This window comes from Rhinatrema bivittatum, chromosome 6 (assembly GCF_901001135.1).
Source record: "Rhinatrema bivittatum chromosome 6, aRhiBiv1.1, whole genome shotgun sequence".
NCBI classification, from domain to species: domain Eukaryota; kingdom Metazoa; phylum Chordata; class Amphibia; order Gymnophiona; family Rhinatrematidae; genus Rhinatrema; species Rhinatrema bivittatum.
Genome location: NC_042620.1, coordinates 46,675,084 through 46,695,573, shown reverse-complemented (window position 1 = coordinate 46,695,573; position 20,490 = coordinate 46,675,084). Strand labels below are relative to the sequence as shown.

Sequence of the window (20,490 nt, the reverse complement as noted above, 5' to 3'; positions counted from 1 at the left end):
AAAAAAAAGAAGAAAGGTAGGCGAAAGAGTTTAGGGGTGGGGAGGAGAGGGGAAGGGGGAGAGAGTATGGATAGGGAAGTTCCCTCCCAGTCCACTCCTTAATTGGAGCAGACTGGGAGGGAGGGAATACAAAAAAAAACCGAGCTTCTGTTCCTAAGTGAGGTTGAAGACCCCAGTAACGCCCCACCTTCACATATCAACATAGGAAATGAGAACATAAAAATAAAGAAAATAGTTTGAAATTTAGGAATGCTACTTGATACAAATTTGTCTTTAGTTCAACACATTGCCAAAACTGTTAAAAATTATTTTTTTAATTTACATTTGCTTAAACGACTATGACCTCTACTATTTTTCAAGGATTTTCAGACAGTGCTTCAATCTCTGATCTTTTCTGGACTAGACTATTATAATGGTCTTTACTTAGGATTACCAGACTCTACAATCAAGCCACTGCAACTAATTCAAAATACAGCAGCCTGAATGTTCACTGGTATGTCAATGAAAGAACACATTTCTCCCGTTTTACACAAACTACATTATAAGAACATAAGAAAACATAAGAACTTGCCATGCTGGGTCAGACCAAAGGTCCATCAAGCCCAGCATCCTGTTTGATTGGTTACCAATTGGAGAAGTGAGGGAAAGACCAATCAAATTGGTTACCAATCAAATTCAGAATCAAATATAAAGTATTATCTTTAATACATGCTCTGTTAAATAATCAAGACAACATCTGGCTATGTACATCTTTGCGTCTTTACAAACCAGCAAGACAATTAAGATCCACCAACATGAACCTTTTAGAGGTTCCTTCAATCCGGTTAGCTGGACTACATATATAACAAGACAGAGGGCTTTTTCAGTAGCGGGTCCCATTTAATGGAACTCGCTACCAAATGCCTTAAGACAAATATCAAACCATAAAGAATTTTAAAAATCGTTAAACACACATCTGTTTATAGAGGCATTTGGATCTACAGGCCAATAGGTCATTTATCCATACCAGATTGGAGCAGGCATCTCACATTATAAATTCTTCTAGGTTCTTCCTACTCTTCGCTTTCTCTCTGTACTTGAGTTAAGTAAACTATATTAGTGGGTTTTTTTCTAGTTTATAAAGAACCAGTAAGTTTAGCATAGGGATTTGAAATGAATTGTATTTCTCTACAACTTTATTATTTTTTGTTTCTTTTCTTTCATTTCTGCCTAATTTTTTAGATATTTATTTTTTTGTTCTAACAAAGATTGGACTTAATCAGTGCATTTTATTTTTGTAATTGATTTTTATCTTTTTAGTTGCTATTATTTTATTGTTTGCTATGTAAACCGCTTTGATCAATTATATAATTGCAAAAATGGTATAGAAATAATTTAAATAAATAAATAAATTCAGGGAGGCCCCACTGCGTCGCCGTGTGTAATCTTATAAAATTGCCCCCCCCCCCTCTGCGTGCACCGCCCACACATGCGGATTATAAAATCGGCATCCCATGTGTGTGTGTGTGCGTGCTCGCACATTTTAAAATCTACTCCTAAGTTTATATCTAAGGCAAAGGAGGATTACCGTAAGTGACTTGCTCAAGGTCACAAGAAGCATTGATGGGAGAAGCAGAATTTGATCCCTGGCTTCCCTGGTTCATAGGTCACTGCTTTATCTGATAGGTTGCATCTCCACTGTTTAGACTACTCCATTCTTTTCAAATCTATCTTCTGGCTCTCCTTCCTGGCTTGCAGGGGAAAGAATGGCTGTGACTACACCACCTGCCTCTTCTGTCTCCCTGTGACGTCACTGGCAGGTTGAAAAATGCCGATTCAAAGATGCCTTTCCAGTTGACTGAGTTCCCCATGACTAAGGTAAGCTATATATTTCTTATACAATAACCTCCCCTTGCAATTCCCTTTAATCCTGCTCTGTCTTCATGTTTGATATCTTCCGATGTATTTCCTCTGTTTTTGTGAACGTTTTTCATCTTGTAACACACATTATATTTTATATGTTTTATCTGTTAACCAATATGAACTAGTGATTCTCACATGGAATGACGGTGTTGTGTCCGTCAGTCTTCGACGGCTTCGCCCCGCTTGTTGCACCCCTATCTTGGCTTCTCCCGCTTACCTGAGCAAGATGGCTACCGCAGCGTCATCAAGCTGACCTCTCTGGTGTCCCTGGAATGGCTATGGTGCAGCCGTATGCCATTGCTCCTCCCAGGTACCTGCTAGGGTGTGCACGCGCATGCAACCCACGTCTAAGTAAGAACATAAGAACATAAAAAAATGCCATACTGGGTCAGACCAAGGGTCCATCAAGCCCAGCATCCTGTTTCCAACAGTGGCCAATCCAGGCCATAAGAACCTGGCAAATACCCAAAAACTAAGTCTATTCCATGTTACCATTGCTAATGGCAGTGGCTATTCTCTAAGGGGTAGATTTTAAAAAAGCGCGCCTTCGCGTACTTTTGTTGGCGCATCAGGCGCCAAGAAAAGTATGCTGGATTTTAGTAGATACGCGCGGCTACGCGCGTATCTACTAAAATCCAGCGTACTTCTGCTAAAATCCTGGATTGGCGCGCGCAAGGCTGCCGATTTCGTGTAGCCGGCGCGCGCCAAGCTGCGCAGCCTGCCACCGTTCCCTCCAAGGTCGCTCCGAAATCGGAGCGGCCTCGGAGGGAACTCGCTTTCGCCCTCCCCTCACCTTCCCCTCCCTTCTTCTATCTAACCCACCCCCCCCGGCCCTATCTAAAACCCCCCTACCTTTGTCGGGAGATTTACGCCTCCCGGAGGGAGAAGTAAATCCCCGCGCGCCAGCGGGCCGCTAGCGCGCCGAGACGCAACCTGGGGGCGGTTCCGGAGGGTGCGACCACGCCCCCGGGCCTGCCCCCAAAACGCCACGTCCCGACCCCAAAACGCTGCGCGATCGGCCCCGCCCCCGACACGCCCCCGACACGCCCCCTCGAAAAACCCCAGGACTTACGCAAGTCCCGGGGCTCTGCTCGCGTCGGTAGGCCTATGGAACATAGGCGCACCGGCGCGCAAGGCCCTGCTCGCGTAAATCCGGGCGGATTTACGCGAGCAGGGCTTTTAAAATCCGCCCCTAAGTGAACTTAATAGCAGGTAAAGGACTTCTCCTCCAATAACTTATCCAATCCTTTTTTAAACACAGCTATACTAACTGTACTAACCACATCCTCTGGCAACAAATTCCAGAGTTTAATTGTGCGTTGAGTAAAAAAGAACTTTCTCCGATTAGTTTTAAATGTGCCCCATGCTAACTTCATGGAGTGCCCCTAGTCTTTCTATTATCCGAAAGAGTAAATAACCGATTCACATCTACCCGTTCTAGACCGCTCATGATTTTAAACACCTCTATCATATCCCCCCTCAGTCGTCTCTTCTCCAAGCTGAAAAGTCCTAACCTCTTTAGTCTTTCCTCATAGGGGAGCTGTTCCATTCCCCTTATCATTTTGGAAGCCCTTCTCTGTACCTTCTCTTTCGCCAAGTGGTGCAAACCTCGAGGGCATTCCCTCATCTGACGTCACACCCACCCGGGTATATCTGCTTCTCAAGATTGCTAGCTCATTGAGTTGGCAAAGGCTCGAATAGACTTGAACTGTTCCTGTCTGCGCTACTCTGCCGCTTTCCTGCTGCCTGCAGGAAGCTCTCCTTCTGCCCTTCGGGGTTTTACTACTAACTTGGGTACCCGCTCCTCGAGGGCCCTCTGTTCTATTTTCAGGTGCCATTCAGGGAACAGGTACTCGCTCCTCGAGGGCCTGCTCTCCCTTCCTCAGTGTCTGTACCTACAACTATCTGCTGGAATCGCATCCATAACAGCTAACACCGAGTGAGTACTCTAATCTCTCATCTGTCTCATCCACAGTAACTCCTTGCTACAGAACCTCCTGACGTCATCTAGGAGAGAAGGGCTCCCTCTGCCGAGGCCCCTGAGACTACAACTCACCACTGCCACCTGGTGGCTACTTCAAGCTGTATAATAAAAGGGTTCAATTCCGGTGTTTTGTGTATAGAGTCTAGCCCAGTGCTGTGGCTCCTCACGGGGCTCCTCCCCGTGGGCGTGGTCATCTCCACAGCACCCAAGGATCCACTAAAACACATGTAATAACAACAGACGGTATATAAAACAAATAAATAAATAAAAGGGCGGGGCCTATGCGCTTCAGTTTAAAAGGGACCTAACTTCTGCAAAAAAAGAAAGGCTCACAAGAAGAGAAGAGACAAGTTTGGAGTGGGATTCTCCTCCTCCCCCCCACCCCAGAGCAGGCTCTCCAGTTTGAAGAGGACCCCCATCCCCACCCTCCACACACGTACAGGTTGATTTTAAAAGCATTGCTCGTGTAACTGCCCACATGTGTGTATATGTAGGTTGTGAGCAAGCAACGCGGATTTAAAAAAACCCAACATATTACATGTATATGTACCCGTGAGTGCTTGAGGATTAAGGGGGTGGAAAAGGGGCAGGGCATAGGCATTCCAGGGCGGGGCCAACACTTACGTGCATAATTTCGTGTTTGAAAACTGCAGCACGAGTGTGCAAGATATATGCATACCTTTACTGCTGGTCTTGATGAGGAGCAAGTCTGCAGATCTTGCATTTTAGGGCTTATAAGACAGGGTGAGGGGTCTGGGTCAACTGGGGGGCATGCAGGATGAAGAACCAGAAGGGTGTAGAAGACCTTGATATTAACTGGACAAACTGGTGGATTAATTTTAAATCTGGGAATGTGGTTCGCGTGAGCATGCTTTAAAATCCGCTTACATATGTGCATAAAAGCAGACAAAATCCTAAGAAAGATACATGAATGCTGGATGTGCTCAAGCAACCTCTTAAAATTAGGAGCTTACTTATGCGCGATTGGTATATTTTAAAACAAGCACGGACGTGCACACACGACTAAAAGTTCCAGCGTATCTTCGCTCGCATGCTGATAATCGACAATGCCTGAAACACATTTTTCCTGCCAGTCCTGATGGTCAGTAAAAATCGGTCAGGCTATCAGTAAGAAGAAGTTCTATGCAGAACTAATGGCGCCTACCTTCCAAGACGATCATGTCTGTATGTGCATCCATAAAAGGAAAACCAACCCCTGTCAGGATGCCCTTGTACTACCTTATATTAACTAAAAATTGGTGTGAACAGGATAGTCAACACAAAAGTTATTGGAGGGAGGGGGAGACTACACATACAGACACACACATGCACATGATGATCTCATAAGCCTTCTTCCCTTCAGAATGTAGGCTAAAAAAACTTTTTCCAGGAGTTAAAATACTGTAACCCACACATTTTGAAAATGCTTTTGGTGCCAGTATAGATATTTATTTATTTATCGAGGTTTATATACCGTCATTCGGTTTCATCATCATAACGGTTTACAAGTTTCGACAGATACAATGTTAAGAGGTTAGTATAGGCATTAACATCGCTCTCATAACAGTTTACAAGTTACAAGATAGTACAGAATGGTTGGACACAAAGGGATGGGCTTCTTCCATTCCTTCTTCTGGGGCCTGGAGGGAGAGAGCACCAGGTCCCCTTTCAACTCTGATTTCCTTAAGTGATTACAGGCCTTATGATGGGGATGTAGTCTGAGCGGCATGGTTTGTGAGAGGTCATGGTAGAGATGTGCATTCATTTTTGCCGAATTAGAAAATTTCAACGAAATTGTCCAATTCGGCATGTTTCGGGGAGCCCGAAAAACGATCGGGATTTTCCCGTTTTTTTGCAAAAATTTGTTTTTCGGATTAGTGCACACTAATGGGAGTTAGTGCGCGTTAACTCCCCATTAGTGTGCACTAACAAAAACTAACAAAAAGTAACAAAATCTAACGGTTTTTGTTAGTGCGCGCTAATAGGGAGTTAGCACGCACTAACTCAAAATATGATTTTTCGTGAAAAAAAATACCCGAACCGAAAAAAACCCCGACATTTCCCGCGTAGGCCAAAAAACGAAGAATGACACGAACACAAAAAACGATTCACATCTCTATGGAATAGAAAGCAGTGTCCTATTTGGGATTGGTAACCGGATAAAAGACAGGAATCAGAAAGTAAGACTAAATGATTTGTTTTCCAAATGGAGAAAGGTCATTGGTGGAATACCCCAGATAGCTGTGCTGGAACTGGTGCTATTTAGCATATTCATAAATGATCTAGAAAAAGGAACAACGAGTAAGGTGCCAAAATTTGCAATGACACAAAATTGTTTTGAGTTGTTTAAACAGCAGCGGATCCTGAGGAACTGCAGAAGGACCTTGTGAGACTAGGAGACTGTGCATCTAAATAAAAATGCAATTTAATGTGGACAAGTGCAAAGTAAAAATAATTCCAACTAAACGTACACAATGCTAGATTTCATGTAAGGAGTCACCATCCAGGAAAAGGCCCCTAGGAGTCCTTGCAGACAATACCTTGCAATCTTCAGCTTAGTGTGTGTCAGCAGTCAAAAGGGCAAATAAAATGTTAGGAATTATTTAGACAGGAATAGAGAACAAAATAGATGACATCATGATGACTTTGTATAGATCTATGTTGCGACCGCACCTTGAGTATTATGTGCAGTTCTGGCTATCCCATCTCAAAAAAGCCATAGTGGACATAGAAAAGGAACAGAAAAGGGTGACAAAATGATAAAGAGGATTAAAAAAGTTGCCTAATGGAGAAAGGCTAAACAGATTGTGGCTCTTTAGGGATGAATTTACTAGGGATGTGCAGACCAAAAGTTTAAGTTCATAAGTTCATAAGGTCAGGAGGCCCCCCCCAAGCTGGCCAAAAGTGCCGTTTGGGTCCAACGAGGGGTCCGGGAGCGGAACCGCGATGGACCACGTGATGTCGGCGCCACGTCGGAGTGACGCGGACGTCACGTGATTCCCCGCACGTCCGCTCCCGGACCCTCATGGAACTTTTGGCCAGCTTGGGGAGTTTTGGTAAGTCTTGGGGGGGGGGGGGGATTAAGGAGGGTGAGGGGTTTAAATTTTTATTTAGATCAACAATCGCGATTTCCAACGTATTCAACATAGCTATGTTGAATAAGTTGGAAATCCGATCGTTTACGCCTCATCACTTTTTTAAGTTAAAAAAAAAAAAAAAAGTTGCGTTTTACATTTAAGTTCAAAACGAATGCACACCCCTAGAATTTACTAATACCGCTGGGTTCTTTGAATCCTGGCAGTAACGGGGGGGGGGGGGGGGGGGGATGGGGGGGAAGCGGGAGGCGGTCCTGCGCTAGCCGGTAGCGATCGCACCTCCGTGGTACGATCGCTGCTGGCGTCGCGCCGAATAACTACACCATAAAAGGTGTAGTTATTCGGCGAGAAACTGGCAGCGATAAAGGTGCTTACCTTTTGCTGTCGGCGCAGTCTTCGCGGCATCAGCTCCGGTGCCGCCCCGACTTCTTCTCTTCCAGGGTTGACGCCGCCCCGACTCGGCCCCCATCCTGGTATTCCACACGATGAGGGACTTTTTGCGTGCGAAATGTCCCTTATCGCGTGCGATCCGTTTAGTAAATGACCCCCTTAGATTGGAAAAGGGCCAACCTACTCCAGTTCTCTCCAGGTCTAATACAGCTACCAGCCCTCTGCACAGACCAGTCAAAGCTCCAGTTACAGAGAAAACATAATATCATCGTGACGCTAGCTATGGTGGCTTACTGCTTTAATCTACTGTAGCTCAGAATGAACACAAAGTTTAGTAAATCAAGAAAGAAAAGTCCCATGAAGATGAACTGACCAGGGACTGCTTAAGAGGCATGAAGCTAGGAAATAGAGTAGATTGTTAGATTTGGAAGGAGACCCATAAATACCCTCGACAAAGCCATATTTATTGAGTCAATACATGTACAAGTTGTGTTGTTGGCGATGCCAAGTGAGTTAAGAAATTTCCATGATATACACAATTCACTTGTTTGCACTTTTGTTTTCTTTTTGTAGACAATGTTTGTTTGCATACACCCTCCTCGAGTTTATGCACAGTGATGGATGAATTGCCTATTTTTTCCCATGGTTATCTTTTTTTCCCTAATGGTTTCCGTTTTAGTATCCATGGATTTGTTGGCAGGCTTTTCTTTATATTTAAAAACATATTCTGCTTGAAACTGTTATCCTTTAAACACATCAGGTTTCACAATGCAGTTCAATACTCCACCCTACAAGAGTAAAAAGAAAAGCCTCCCAGATATGAAACAGAATTCAAATTACAATGCTCAGTCTTCTGAAAAGTTAAAACAATCAAGAACTGGCTCTGCAAAGCTCTGCGTCAACCTTATTTTTCCCTTCCTCACGAAAAAAAAAAAACATTCTTTTTTTATTTCAACATTTTTTCCGTTTGCTTCCATCAAATGTCAATTTGGCACTAATTAAGCTGAAAACTGGGAGAAGACTCATATATCAAAGCAGACAAAAGCATTCCACTTTATTTTTCTCATCTACAGTGAACATATGAATTTCTTTGTAGAGTGTACAACTAGCAGTCACAACTTGGAGCAGCCAGTGGAAAACAAATGTTGAATTGGGGATTTATTGCCTTTCTATCTTCTGAGGCATATTATTATGCACGCCATTTCACACTGAAGGCGAAATATGTTCGAAATGAACATATATTTGTTTTAATTTGATCCATCTGTTCGCAAAAGAGTCAAGAGGGGGCCTCACTACATTTAAAGCCTGTGGTTTGTAAACAATTTATATCTTTTCCCGTATTAGGATAAAAAGTGCCTAACGGCATAATTTTTATTTCATGAAAATCATGAAATAGATTAGTTTGAATTAACCTGATGGATGGATGCTATCACTCCTTTCTTTTCACTTCATTAATTTGTTTCCTAATTCAAGCTAATTAGTGAGACACAGTTTTAAAGGTTAATATTTGAAATACATTGTGTATCACTCGGGAGATTTATGAGTGCAAGAGGCGACCGTGGAAAGCTAAGCAGGAAATGTGTTTATGCAAGAATTCTAAACGCTGATGCTCAAATAAAGAGAACACTGTTGAATACAAATTTTCAATTTGATTTTTTTTTTTTTTTTAAATTTTTATTGGTATTTGTTTAGTGCCTTTATACCAAACCACTTCTCTACGGAAACAGATGGCGAGAGCCAAGAGTCAAAGTACAAAAACCAGGATAGTCGCCAAGTGAACAAAAAATGCAGCCAAAGGAAGGGACAAGCATAGCACAGTCCATGAAAGTAAATGTCAGAAGCTAGAGAGAGAGAGAGAGAGAGAGAGAGAGGGAGAGAGACAAGGTTAGGATATAGAGTATATAAAAGCGGATCACAGAGGGGAAGCAATGGAATGTAGACAGAAGTGCACCCGAGTATTTTCCAGGGCAGAAGGCTGCTATGATTTAGGGAGCGGACATGACCACAACCAGGACAGGTCAGAGCAGGCCAAGCACTGTGGTACTGAGGAGGAGTCACAACAAGAGGAGGCAAGGGTGAGGAGGGTGAGAGCGGGACCTTGCTGTTGCTGCTGTCAGCACCCAGCGCAAGTGCAGATAGAAACGCCACAGTCTGCCACCAGTTCTCAAATACATACTGAGCCTGGAAAGAGGAGTCGCAACCAGGGCTTAGGGGGAAGGGGCAAAGGGTGGCAAAATTCAATTTTGCCCATTCTATAGGGAATTTTTTAAGGCAGTTCTGCGTGCACTGTGACTTTAAATCAAGAAATACATGGCAGTCCGATGTCAAATGGTCGTTTGTTCCAGAAATTGGAGACAAGAAAATGGCAAGGCTGTGGATGGGGACTAGCGTGCAGAGAGAAGAGACAGCAGAGTTTGGAGGATTGCGGGGATATAGAATGGAAAGGGAGAAATTCCTTAGGTTGAGGATTGTATCTGCCCCAAATAGAGGGCTATAGTTAAGGAATTGATATTGAGAAATTTTTATTTTATTTTTTTTTTTAATCGATGGATATTATTGGAATAATATTGTGGAAATTCCTTGGTTTTTCTTGTCAAGAGGTATTCTTGTATGTTTTTGTTAAATGCATAAATAAAATAATAATAATAAAAAAAAAAGAATGGAAAGGGAGGGGACAAAATCATTCTGTTGACGTGTGGAGTACCCCAAAGAGAATTTCTTACAGTGCAGATAATTATGCAATCACTGGAGAGAAAAACAGAGGGGTAACTACAGTGATTATAGAATTTCTGCATCCCCTTTCAGAAGGTTTGCTTTGTGCTGCTTTATAGCCTGGAAGTAAAATGCATTAAAATAGTGTTTGAAACGTTAATCTACAAACCCTACCTCACAACTGCTAAGTGGAAAATATATTCCAGATTTCTTTAGAAAATGAACTGGAAATAAAACATGGAATAGCTTGGTTGGATAAGTGTCCACCCCCCCTTATACTTCTGAAGCAATCCTAAATATATAAAGAATGCACTGAGTGAATTGCCTCACCTTGTTACATTGTACAGATTCACATGATGACAGGATCAATTCAGCAGATCCTGTGGGTCTCTCTGCTGAGTAGTGTATTTCAAAGCAAAGACCCAACCATGAGCAAAAAGGAGCTGTCAAAAGAACTAGGGGGCAAAGTTGTGGAAAGGCACAAATCTAGTGATGGGTATAAAGAATCGCAATGACATGCCTCCTACTTGCAGCTTAGACGGGCTCTGGAAGGTAAACTGGAGCTACACAATCCCTTGCACCCTTGAGACGGGATGGAATCCTATTTGTGCGCTGGGAGTGGAACTGTTAAAGGGGTGACTAATATGTACTGGGGGTAAGGAAGGGTCGAGTGCTCCTCGTAACCTCATAGATAAATTGGATGAGGATTTGGGTAGAAGGGAATATGGATCTGCTGTGGACGGGTAGATCTGGGAATGCGGGTGCTACACAGAACACATCGCACTCCAATCTGCTAGGTGAAGATGTTCCCTGGAGACAGTGCATATTGTTGGAGAGGATACGCCACATGTGGTGACACTGCCCTGCGATGCCATGGGTTCTGGCAGGAAGTGCTGCGGAGATTGCAAATATCTTCAACATTGTGATTACCTAAATTGGGCTTGTTGGGGGGGTTTGACAGGATTCTCTGGTACCTGTTAAATTTCACTCTTTAATAGGACAGTTACTCCTGGCCACAAGGTTTACCTTTGCCACCTCCTGGAAATCTAATCCAGATCTGAGATACTGGAAAGCTTAGGCTAGAAATATAGCGGATGTTGAACGATTACGATTTGATGTTTTGAATAAAGGATTTAAATTTCGACAAATATGGGGCCCATACTTCAAATATTATGGCCTGGAGTAATCTTCAGCTGGTTGTACTGGGATTGTAGATTTTAGTTACTCTGTCTTGCATACTGCTGTGATGTGATTCTGATGTGATTCAGCTGTGATTTTGATTTATTGCTATTTCCTTCTTTTCATGTGTATGCCTGAAATTGGTTAAATAAAGAGTTACAAAAAAAATTGCAATGTCCTTGGCCGCTGTGCCTGGAGACTCTTGCCATGCCCCGCCCCACTCACACCCCACCCCTTTTTGTAAGCCCCAGGACATACGCACGTCCCGGAGCTTGCTCGGCGCGTGCAGGTTTTTTTTTTAAGGGTTACGCGCGTAACGTACGTGCTTAACCCTTTTAAAATCCACCCCAAAGAGAATACTGTAGCCATGTGGCAAAATGTTTTGTAGTCTGATGAAACTAAAATAGAAATGTCTGGCCTGAATGCAAAGCATTATATTTGGTACAAAGCCAACACAACACATTTCCCAGCGACCCCCATCCCTGGTGGTGGCAGTATCATGTTATAAGCATGTTTCTCATTGGCAGGAACCTGGGCACTTTTCAGGATAAAAGGAGCAATTATAATGGCAAAAGTATAGAAAAGTCCTTGAGGAAAACAGCAAGAAAGATGAAAACGGGACAGAAGTTCACCTTTCAGCATGTCAACAACACAAAACACAGCTAAAGCTACACTGAACAAAAAAGTAAATGTCCCGGAATGGTACAGAGACAGTGCCCCAACCTCAAGCCAATCAAAAGATTGCTGTCCATCAACGCTCCCCAAGGAACTTAACAGAGCCAGTACAGTTTGTTTGTTTGTTTTTTTCGAGAAGAATGGTCTAACACTGATAAATCTAGGTGTGCAAGTTTGGTAGAGACCTATCCCAACAGACTGTCAGCTGTAACTGCTGTTACTACCCTTAACCAATAAGCCTGAAACTTTTCATACAACTCCAACATAGCTCTCTGCTTCAATGGCAAGAGGTGATGGGGAACTAGATTCAAATAGCAACCAACAAGCGCCCTGACTTTTATGATCTAGGAAACTAAGTATGGGGGTGACTTGTACGGCCAGCAGTTACTATGATAAGTTTGCTGGGCAGGATGGATGGATCATTTGGTCCTTTTCTGCCATCATTCCTATGTTTCTATGTTGATGCAGGGTGTGAAGACTTATCCAATTAGATTTCAGTTTTCTTTTTGGCTACATATATGCTTTGTCCCCAGATAAAGCATTTTAGGCCCTGGAATGTGTGGAGTATGGTGTGTTGAGTGGAAAATATTTTAATTTAAATGTATGCAAGTGTGGTGCACTGGTACAACAAAATGTGAAAAATGTTCAAGGGGGTATAGACTTTCTATAACCACTATAAATAAATTTGGATGAATTGCAATCACATTTTATGAGGATCACTTGCAGAACATAACTGCACAAGTATGGTACCACAATATTTTGGGGCTCATTTAACCCATATTTCAGACCTAGAAAAATGTATGACTCAAAGTTTTTCTCCAAGATCCTGCAAATCAAAATGATCACATTCTGTTTTCCAAAAACCTACTCCGAGGCCCTGTGTATCTAAGAAAAGTATAAATGCTCTCTATATGTCTTTTTTTAGGACAGTCCCTACGCCAATTTGCACAATATATTATCAACTTCATTACAATGTGCATGACCTTCATTAATCATTTTTGGATATGCAAAGTCACTAACGTGGAATTAGGGAGAGGAAGCCAATCAAGCATTCTGCTGCCATGACATCAGTTAAAACAAAGGTCAAGAGGTAAAAAAAATCCTTGCCCACACTTCAATCACCACACTCAGTCATTTAAAAATGCTCCAAACCACTTACATGGCTCTGCTCCTTAGGAAGAAATATTAAAAGTATAACATTCTCAGGTCACTTCTGTAAAGCTCTGCAAATACCTATCAGGATGACAATCAAGCACGTTATACTGCAGGCACAGAGTAATGTCATCCTAATTATAGAAAAGCAAAGCAACTGACAAAGGGGTATCTTTATTCAATAGTTACGCCCAGAGCCATGACAACTATTTAGGCATCTCTCAAGGCCAAATCAATAAAGATACTAAAAAGAGATGATAAGCAGCATGTAGCACTCAAGAACAGGTCCCAAATATACCCTTGATTTACAGATAACCTGGCTCTTTTCAGAGAATGAACACCCTCCATGATGCTAATGAAAGATTAGGGGAGCCTGCATTTACCCAAGGCTTTGGCCTGTTGCAGAATGAATGCTCCAGGCACTCCAGATAAGGCCCAAGACCGAGAAGAGAAAGCAAACTCTAAGGACCCCCGCCTTTGAAGACTGGCAGACGAGTTCCAGCAGCCAGGGCTTTAGGGACCAGAAGGATACAAAGGCTCCACTGGCTTTTGAGAAATGGAAGACCAAGTACAGAAAGGATGGGAAGACCCACCAGCTCCACTTTTATCCCAGCGAATTCAGGTGTTTTGGTCCATGAAATGTTTTCACTTTCTCCCCCATAGCTCTGCGGCCAGCGCACTGGAACCATGTTCAATGCTAGAAGGCACAGGTTTGGCGTGAAGTTCAAACTGCTGTAATAACATTGGCGTGGCTTGAAGGAAGATAAAAGCGCTCCAGAACAAATGAAGAGATTTTTAGGTCAGATGTGATCCACAGGGTAGCCAGGATAAGATATCACTACAGTGGCAGAGAAGTGAGGGAAGGGGGGAGGAGACGGGCATCACTCTTGGAAAAACCGATGTCCCAGGAAGAGGTGATCACTCACTGTACCATTGCGGAAGAGATGGGCCTGGACTGGAAACAGGATCTGACTCTCTTCCTCGTAAGAAAAAAACCTTTATAATAGTAATGTAGACTTCTATTGGAACCATCATTTCTAAGAGTCATATTGTTATTACCTGCAAACTTGCTTGCTACAGGTCTGAAGAAATCACTGTATACCATGTGGTATTGGGAGGAATAGCAGTGCTGTCATCAACTAGAGCAGGGTTTCCCCAAACCCTTCCCGGGGACCCCCACAGCCAGTCGGGTTTTCAGGATACCCACAATGAATATGCATGAGATGAGGTTGCATATACTGAGTCCCCGTGGTATGCAACTTTATCTCATGCACATTCATTGTGGATATTCTGAAACCCGACTGGCTGTGGAGTCCCCAGGACAGGTTTTTGAAGCCCTGATCTAGAGAATGGGATAGGAAAGAACTCTACCATAAAACACATATTATCTAATGTGTTGTCATAATCAAGGCTAACATACAGTGACACCTTACTTGGACTTTTTCTATGCAGGCATGCATTTATGGAGTTACTGGTTGCTACATGGTAGATTACAGTACTCAAGGCAGCCTGTATTTAATTCCCCACATATCTCTCATGTCTCTCCAGAGAATAACAAGACATCCTGCTGTAATCCTACAGGACAGCTTTCTGGACTGGAATAAATACATTGTGGTTGATACATATGAAACCAAATGAATCCTCACTAGATTAAAGCAAACACTGTAATTACAAAAAAAGGTAAATAATAGCTAATTGGCCACTACTGTACATTATCATAGGTGTGCTAATAAGCTATATCATAACTAACTTCTGTCGTTACCATCTGCACCACCCTGATGTCTTAGTTCGTGACCCAGATAGGTCTGTGAGGCCATGAAGAAATCAGTGAGTTTGATGAAGGGATGCCAATCACTTCTGGCCAGGTTTGTAGTAGCAGGACCCCTTGCCTATAGGCCAGACCCTTCCTCAGGCATCACCACTCGCTTTGTTCACCTCCATTTCCTCCTGTTTCTACTTTTCCAGGATTAGGTTTTTATCCTCCTTAACGGGTGCCCTTCTGAAACCACTTCACTCTGTATCCTTTAAAAGATGACCCAGAAAATTAGCAAAGACCTGTACTTTGTGGTGAATTGTGTTTGGTGTGTGCGTCAATGCAGCTGGATCTTGTCATTTGCATGGTCTTTCGTTTTCAGTTTTTATGTTTTTTGCCTGGGAATTTGTCAACGCTTATTACAACTAAAATAAAAATGAGAGAAATCAGTGAGGGGGAAAAAATGACATCATTTTTCCAGGGTCACCCTTTTCCCCCATGGATAAAAGTAGGACAATTTTCAGATCCTGTTTTACGCATAAAACATTTTGAAAACGGACCTTTCTATCAGTAACTTTGAATTTTACAAAAACCCAAAAAATGAAGGGCATTTCTAAAATATTTATGGATAATGTCAGGCCCCATATTGATGGCACTATTTAAAAAGACTAACTCATAAAGTGTTGATTCGGAAGAGCCATTAATTATAAAGAAAGTTGTATCTTTGGTGTGGTGTGCAGCATTTCATAAGTACACATGAAAGGTGACAATAAATATAAAAAATGCATTGTGATGCTATATTGTTTTAGTCTGGTACTTTTCTCCTGCTCCTTTTGGGCTTTCAACTCAAGCACAGCCCCAACTCAAGCTAGCCCCATAAGCCTTTATGCAATTTTACTGTACTTTTCCTGATTTCCTTACCCCCTTTCCCACCTCTAACCTATTCTTCACTGCAAGTACCCTAGACCGGAGGCCACCTCTGGCTTCTTCCAGAAGATAATACGCATACACCAAGTCTGACCACTAGGTGTCACCATTGTGTAATGGCAGGGACTCCCTCCCCATGGGACGCTGCAAACGCCGCTTCTGCATCTTTAGCCATGACCAACCTGAAAAACAAAAGCCAGGCTCAGGAATCAAACCCACCTCTCCTGCACTGAGCCAGCACTGAGGCGATTAGGTTTTTTTAAGCAGGTCCTCTAAAATTAGACTACACCCCAGCGAGCAGCCATATTAGCAAGACAGTCATAAATTGCCTTATGCTCACTCAGTCTGATTAAACCATATTGGATACCAGGGCACAAATGATATCACAAATGGCAGGACCCGATCAATCATTCCATTTGATGCAATCTGTAACATATGACCAAGCCTAAGAAATCAGGGACATTTGATAGGAGTGGCTTAAAACATTTAAAAAATGAGAGCAGTAACTTTTAATTGGCAAACGTTAAGTATTAGGGTTTGCTGTGTGTACGTCTGAAGCCCTGGGTACTGTAAAAGGACAAGGAAGTTACATAAGCAAGTGGGTGAGAGGAATGAGAGCAGGGAGTGAGCAAGAAAGCGAGGGAGAAATGAGAGCATGCAAAGAAAGTCAGGTGAGAGCAGGGGTAAGAGGGGAGAGACGTGAGAGAGCAAAAAGGTAAGAGGGGAGAGATGTGAGAGAGCAGGGGTAAGAGGGGAGAGACGTGAGAGAGCAAAAAGGTAAGAGGGGAGAGATGTGAGAGAGCAGGGGTAAGAGGGGAGAGACGTGAGAGAGCAAAAAGGTAAGAGGGGAGAGACGTGAGAGAGCAATGGGGTAAGAGGAGAGAGACGTGAGAGAGCAAAAAGGTAAGAGGGGAGAGACGTGAGAGAGCAAAGGGGTAAGAGGAGAGAGACGTGAGAGAGCAAAAAGGTAAGAGGGGAGAGACGTGAGAGAGCAGGGGTAAGAGGGGAGAGACGTGAGAGAGCAGGGGTAAGATGGGAGAAACGTGAGAGAGCAAAGGGGTGAGGGCACAAGGGAGGACAGAGCTGAGAAAGCAAGAGGGAGGTAAAAGTAAGGAAGAAATGCAAGTGAGGAAGGTAAGAGTGTTGTTGTAATCAAGAGGTGGGGAGGGAGTGAGAGAGAGGTGAACAAGGCGGGGGGGGGGGGAGGGTGAGAGACATACCTGCTGCGGTAAGAGGGTGTCCCACATTTCATTACTGCACTGGGCCCCACGCCAACCTGAAAGATGGATCCTTCGCTGATGTTGCCTCCCCCTCCCCCCCCCCCCAGGATGTCTGCCAGAGAGAGAATAAAAACGACAAGGCAAAGTGGAAGAGAGGGTGGGAAAAACAAACAAACAGTGAGAAGCAGAAAAGAAAGCCAGAGACACTAAAGGTCGGAAAACTCTTATTTTCTGAAAGAGAATGTTACTGAACGAATCAATAGGAAGAACTTTAGGACCCAATTCAGAGCAGTGTGGTCTCCAAGTATGTGCCAGGCTGAGAGGATTTACTTTCTAGAGAAAGCTGAAGCAGCCTCTTTTCGTATCTGGTTCCCTGTGGAACTATCCATCTCGGATAACTTACACCGGGCCACTAATATTTCTTTCGATAAGAAATACAAAAATGTTTCACGGGATCAGAAAATGACATAATTTGGGACTTGATATTAAATACTCTCCCATTATCTTTTTAAACTCCTCGGTCATTGCACTTGTAACTCCATCCATGGGAACACAAGTTCCACATTTTTCTCACAAAAAAAAAAAAATCCGATTACCTTGCTATGAAGTTCCATAGCCCTGTTGACTTGGAATTGTGCCAGTACCTTGAATTCTACCTCCACAGCAGGCACCTCACGGTCTCCTAGGTCCTTGCTGCTCGCCTTTGGCCCACGACTCTCTCTCTCCTCCCACGATGAATACCAGGCAAAAGAATGTTTATCTGCTTTCTTCTGTTCCTCACTAAACCCATTCTCCCCTGAAATTCTTACACACAAGCAATCCTGGACTCTAAAACAGGAACCCCACTGGATCTAAAATAGAAAAGCACCTTAATGGAATGTAACCAGTCAATACGACGTCCTCTGAAATGTCATTAGATGTGAGAATGTTAAATATAGTCTATGGTGCAAGGAAACCACCTAACACGATCTGCTGTGTCGAACATTTATCCCCTTTGTTTTTCCTATGTGAGATAATTATATTATTTCCAAATTTCCTAGAACAATATAACAAAAAACAAACAAATTAAGAGAAAATGCTTGATAATGAATTTAATCTTAACCACTCTACCTAGGACAAGTGACTATTCCTCTCTAGGACTTTCGGTATTCCCTTAGTTTCTCATGAAATGTGAACTTACCTAAAAAGATGATTGTCTGCTTCCTGGCCGACCTGGCCTCTGAGCTGATATTTTTGTTCATGCACCCAGCAGAGCTTCCTCTTTGACCTTTCACTGTCACTGTCCCGTTTTTGGAAAGCAGCAGAGCTTTCATCATACTCCTGCACATGAAAGCGACGGACGCCAGTACCACTATGTAGACTATGAAAGCACTGAAGATACTGGACTGAAAAACTACCCACTTGGAGGAGAGACTGGTGCAGATGGTGATATTAGATGGGACATCTCCATGGTACAGGTGGCGGGAGGAGGAGGACCTGTTACACTCTGGCCCCACTCTATGCCCTGCTACAGGCTCCAGGGGGTACTCAGTGCCCATGGCATAAATAAAAGGCAAAGCCACGCAGATCGACGTAACCCAGGCAAAACTGATCATTATCTTCACTGCACAAGAGCCGGAAATCGATTTAAACTTGAAAGGGTGGCAGATAGCGATGAACCTCTCAAAGCTCAGGGTAGCCACATGGAAGACAGTGGCATAGCTGCAGGCTTCAAAGAGGAAGCAGTAGATCTTACAGGTAATATTTCCGTAGGAGGTGGAGAAAGGATACCATATGAGCGAGTAGAGTTCCACAGGCATGCCTAGCAGAATGACCAGAAGATCGGAGCAGGCCAGGCTGACCATGTGGTCTGCCACCCCTTTCTGCAGGTAGCCCTTGCTCTGCAACACCATGGTGGCTCGGATGGTGACACTATTGCCCAAAATCCCAGCCAGAAAGATGAGGCCATAGAGCACAGTGAGAGCGATCTTCACCCCCAGCTTCACCTCGAAATCCGGCACATGTGAGTGGTCAATGAGGTCAGCACAGGGATCTTGATGTCTCACAGCCATAGTAAGGGGCTGATGGTGCTTCGGTAATCCAGACGTGCTTTACTATATAATCCAATTTTTAATCGCTGTCATAGTAAATCATGCAGCTATAGAGCCAGCTGGAAATTGGTTACGTTCTTATTTGGTATTTTGGTCCTGTTGCTTCTTGCTCCTCTCTGCGTCTCTTTGGGTGACCAGAAATCAAGTTTCAGATCTTCTTCAGGAAGTGTTTAAAGTTGCAGGAACTGAGCAAACAAAACAGTTTGAATTGTCCATCTGAAAGCTTTCTGTGGTCGTGTTGACCTATTGGGGTTTTACTTAATTATTCTGCTCCACAGGAATGCTTAGGTATTTAATTGAGCTATGCTGTACTAAGAACAGGATTTATGAACTCTGATTTGGAAGAACAGCTCTGCAGTTGTACTGAGTAAGCAGCCTTTCCCTAAAAGCAGGGGCTGGATTTTGTTAATCATTGACTTCAGTGTGACTGTAGTGTGGGAAGGTCCAACACATAGCATGGATGTTTGCCTAGCCCTAATCATGTGAGGAGGAGGGAACAGGGGACCTACTGTAGATTAAGATCTTCTCCTGGGCCTGACGTCACTTTATGACTCCTGTAAGTACATAAAGGTGAGGTCGGACTCCCAGACATGAGCTTACTCAGGCTGTTAAAAAAAATCAGTTTTCCTTTCAGTTGTTAGCCACAGAAGGTGACTCTCGCCTTTCCTTGTTTATTTTACAAGAAGAAATAAAAAAAGAAATTTAAACAGACCTAGGATACAAGGAATGAAAAATGCTGTATTTTTAACCTCGTATTTTCTTTTATTTCTGTTCCTTTTTTTCTTGCATCTGCTCAGAGGTCATCGTGCCATTGGTCCACAGGGGGAGATGCGGGTTCGTCACCAGACTGCATATGTTGGAACTATGATAATAGAAAAAAAACCCTTCTAAAGCAGGTGCATTTCATTGCGTCTCAAAATGTTTTGGGAGGGTTTGGAATCCTTTATTCCATTTTTTCCTGAATTATATTGTAGCTCTGTTTAATCGACAATGCACTGGAAGTTTGAGAGCGGAGTCTCCTTTTTTCCATTTTTTGGTATTTCTAAGCAGTTGATAGTCCATCTTTTCTTAATGGTGAGGAAAGCTTTATTAGATAATAGAGCAAATAGAAGTGACAATCAGGGCTCGATCATGCAAAAATCCGAAGCCTTGTACCGGAAAAGGCCAAACAGAGAAGACATTAGACCACAATTTGTATTTCTTTTTCATTTGTTTTGTTTGTTTGTTTATTTGAAATGAAATAAATTCCAAAACAAAGCAAAAAAAAAAAACAAAAACAAAAAGAACACTTCACCCCCCCCCCCCCCCATTCCAGGTAACAAAAAAGAAAAAACAGTGCTGCCAAAATTTACAGCCTTTAGGCCCCCACCCTACACTAGTCCTTCATTGATCCTTCTCCAACTCCATCTTA

At 43.1% G+C, this 20,490-nt stretch overlaps 1 protein-coding gene across 1 annotated transcript in view; it reads right to left on the bottom strand.

Annotated features, from left to right (window-relative positions):
* The window catches only part of GPR39 (G protein-coupled receptor 39), a 214,613-nt gene extending 195,182 nt beyond the window's left edge, over positions 1-19,431 (bottom strand). Inside the window, exon 1 of the mRNA XM_029605352.1 lies at positions 18,170-19,431. Within this exon, the coding sequence (XP_029461212.1) occupies positions 18,170-19,040 (871 nt within the window). The 5' untranslated portion in view covers positions 19,041-19,431. The remainder of the gene's footprint in view (positions 1-18,169) is intronic.
* Positions 19,432-20,490: the final 1,059 nt, after the last annotated feature.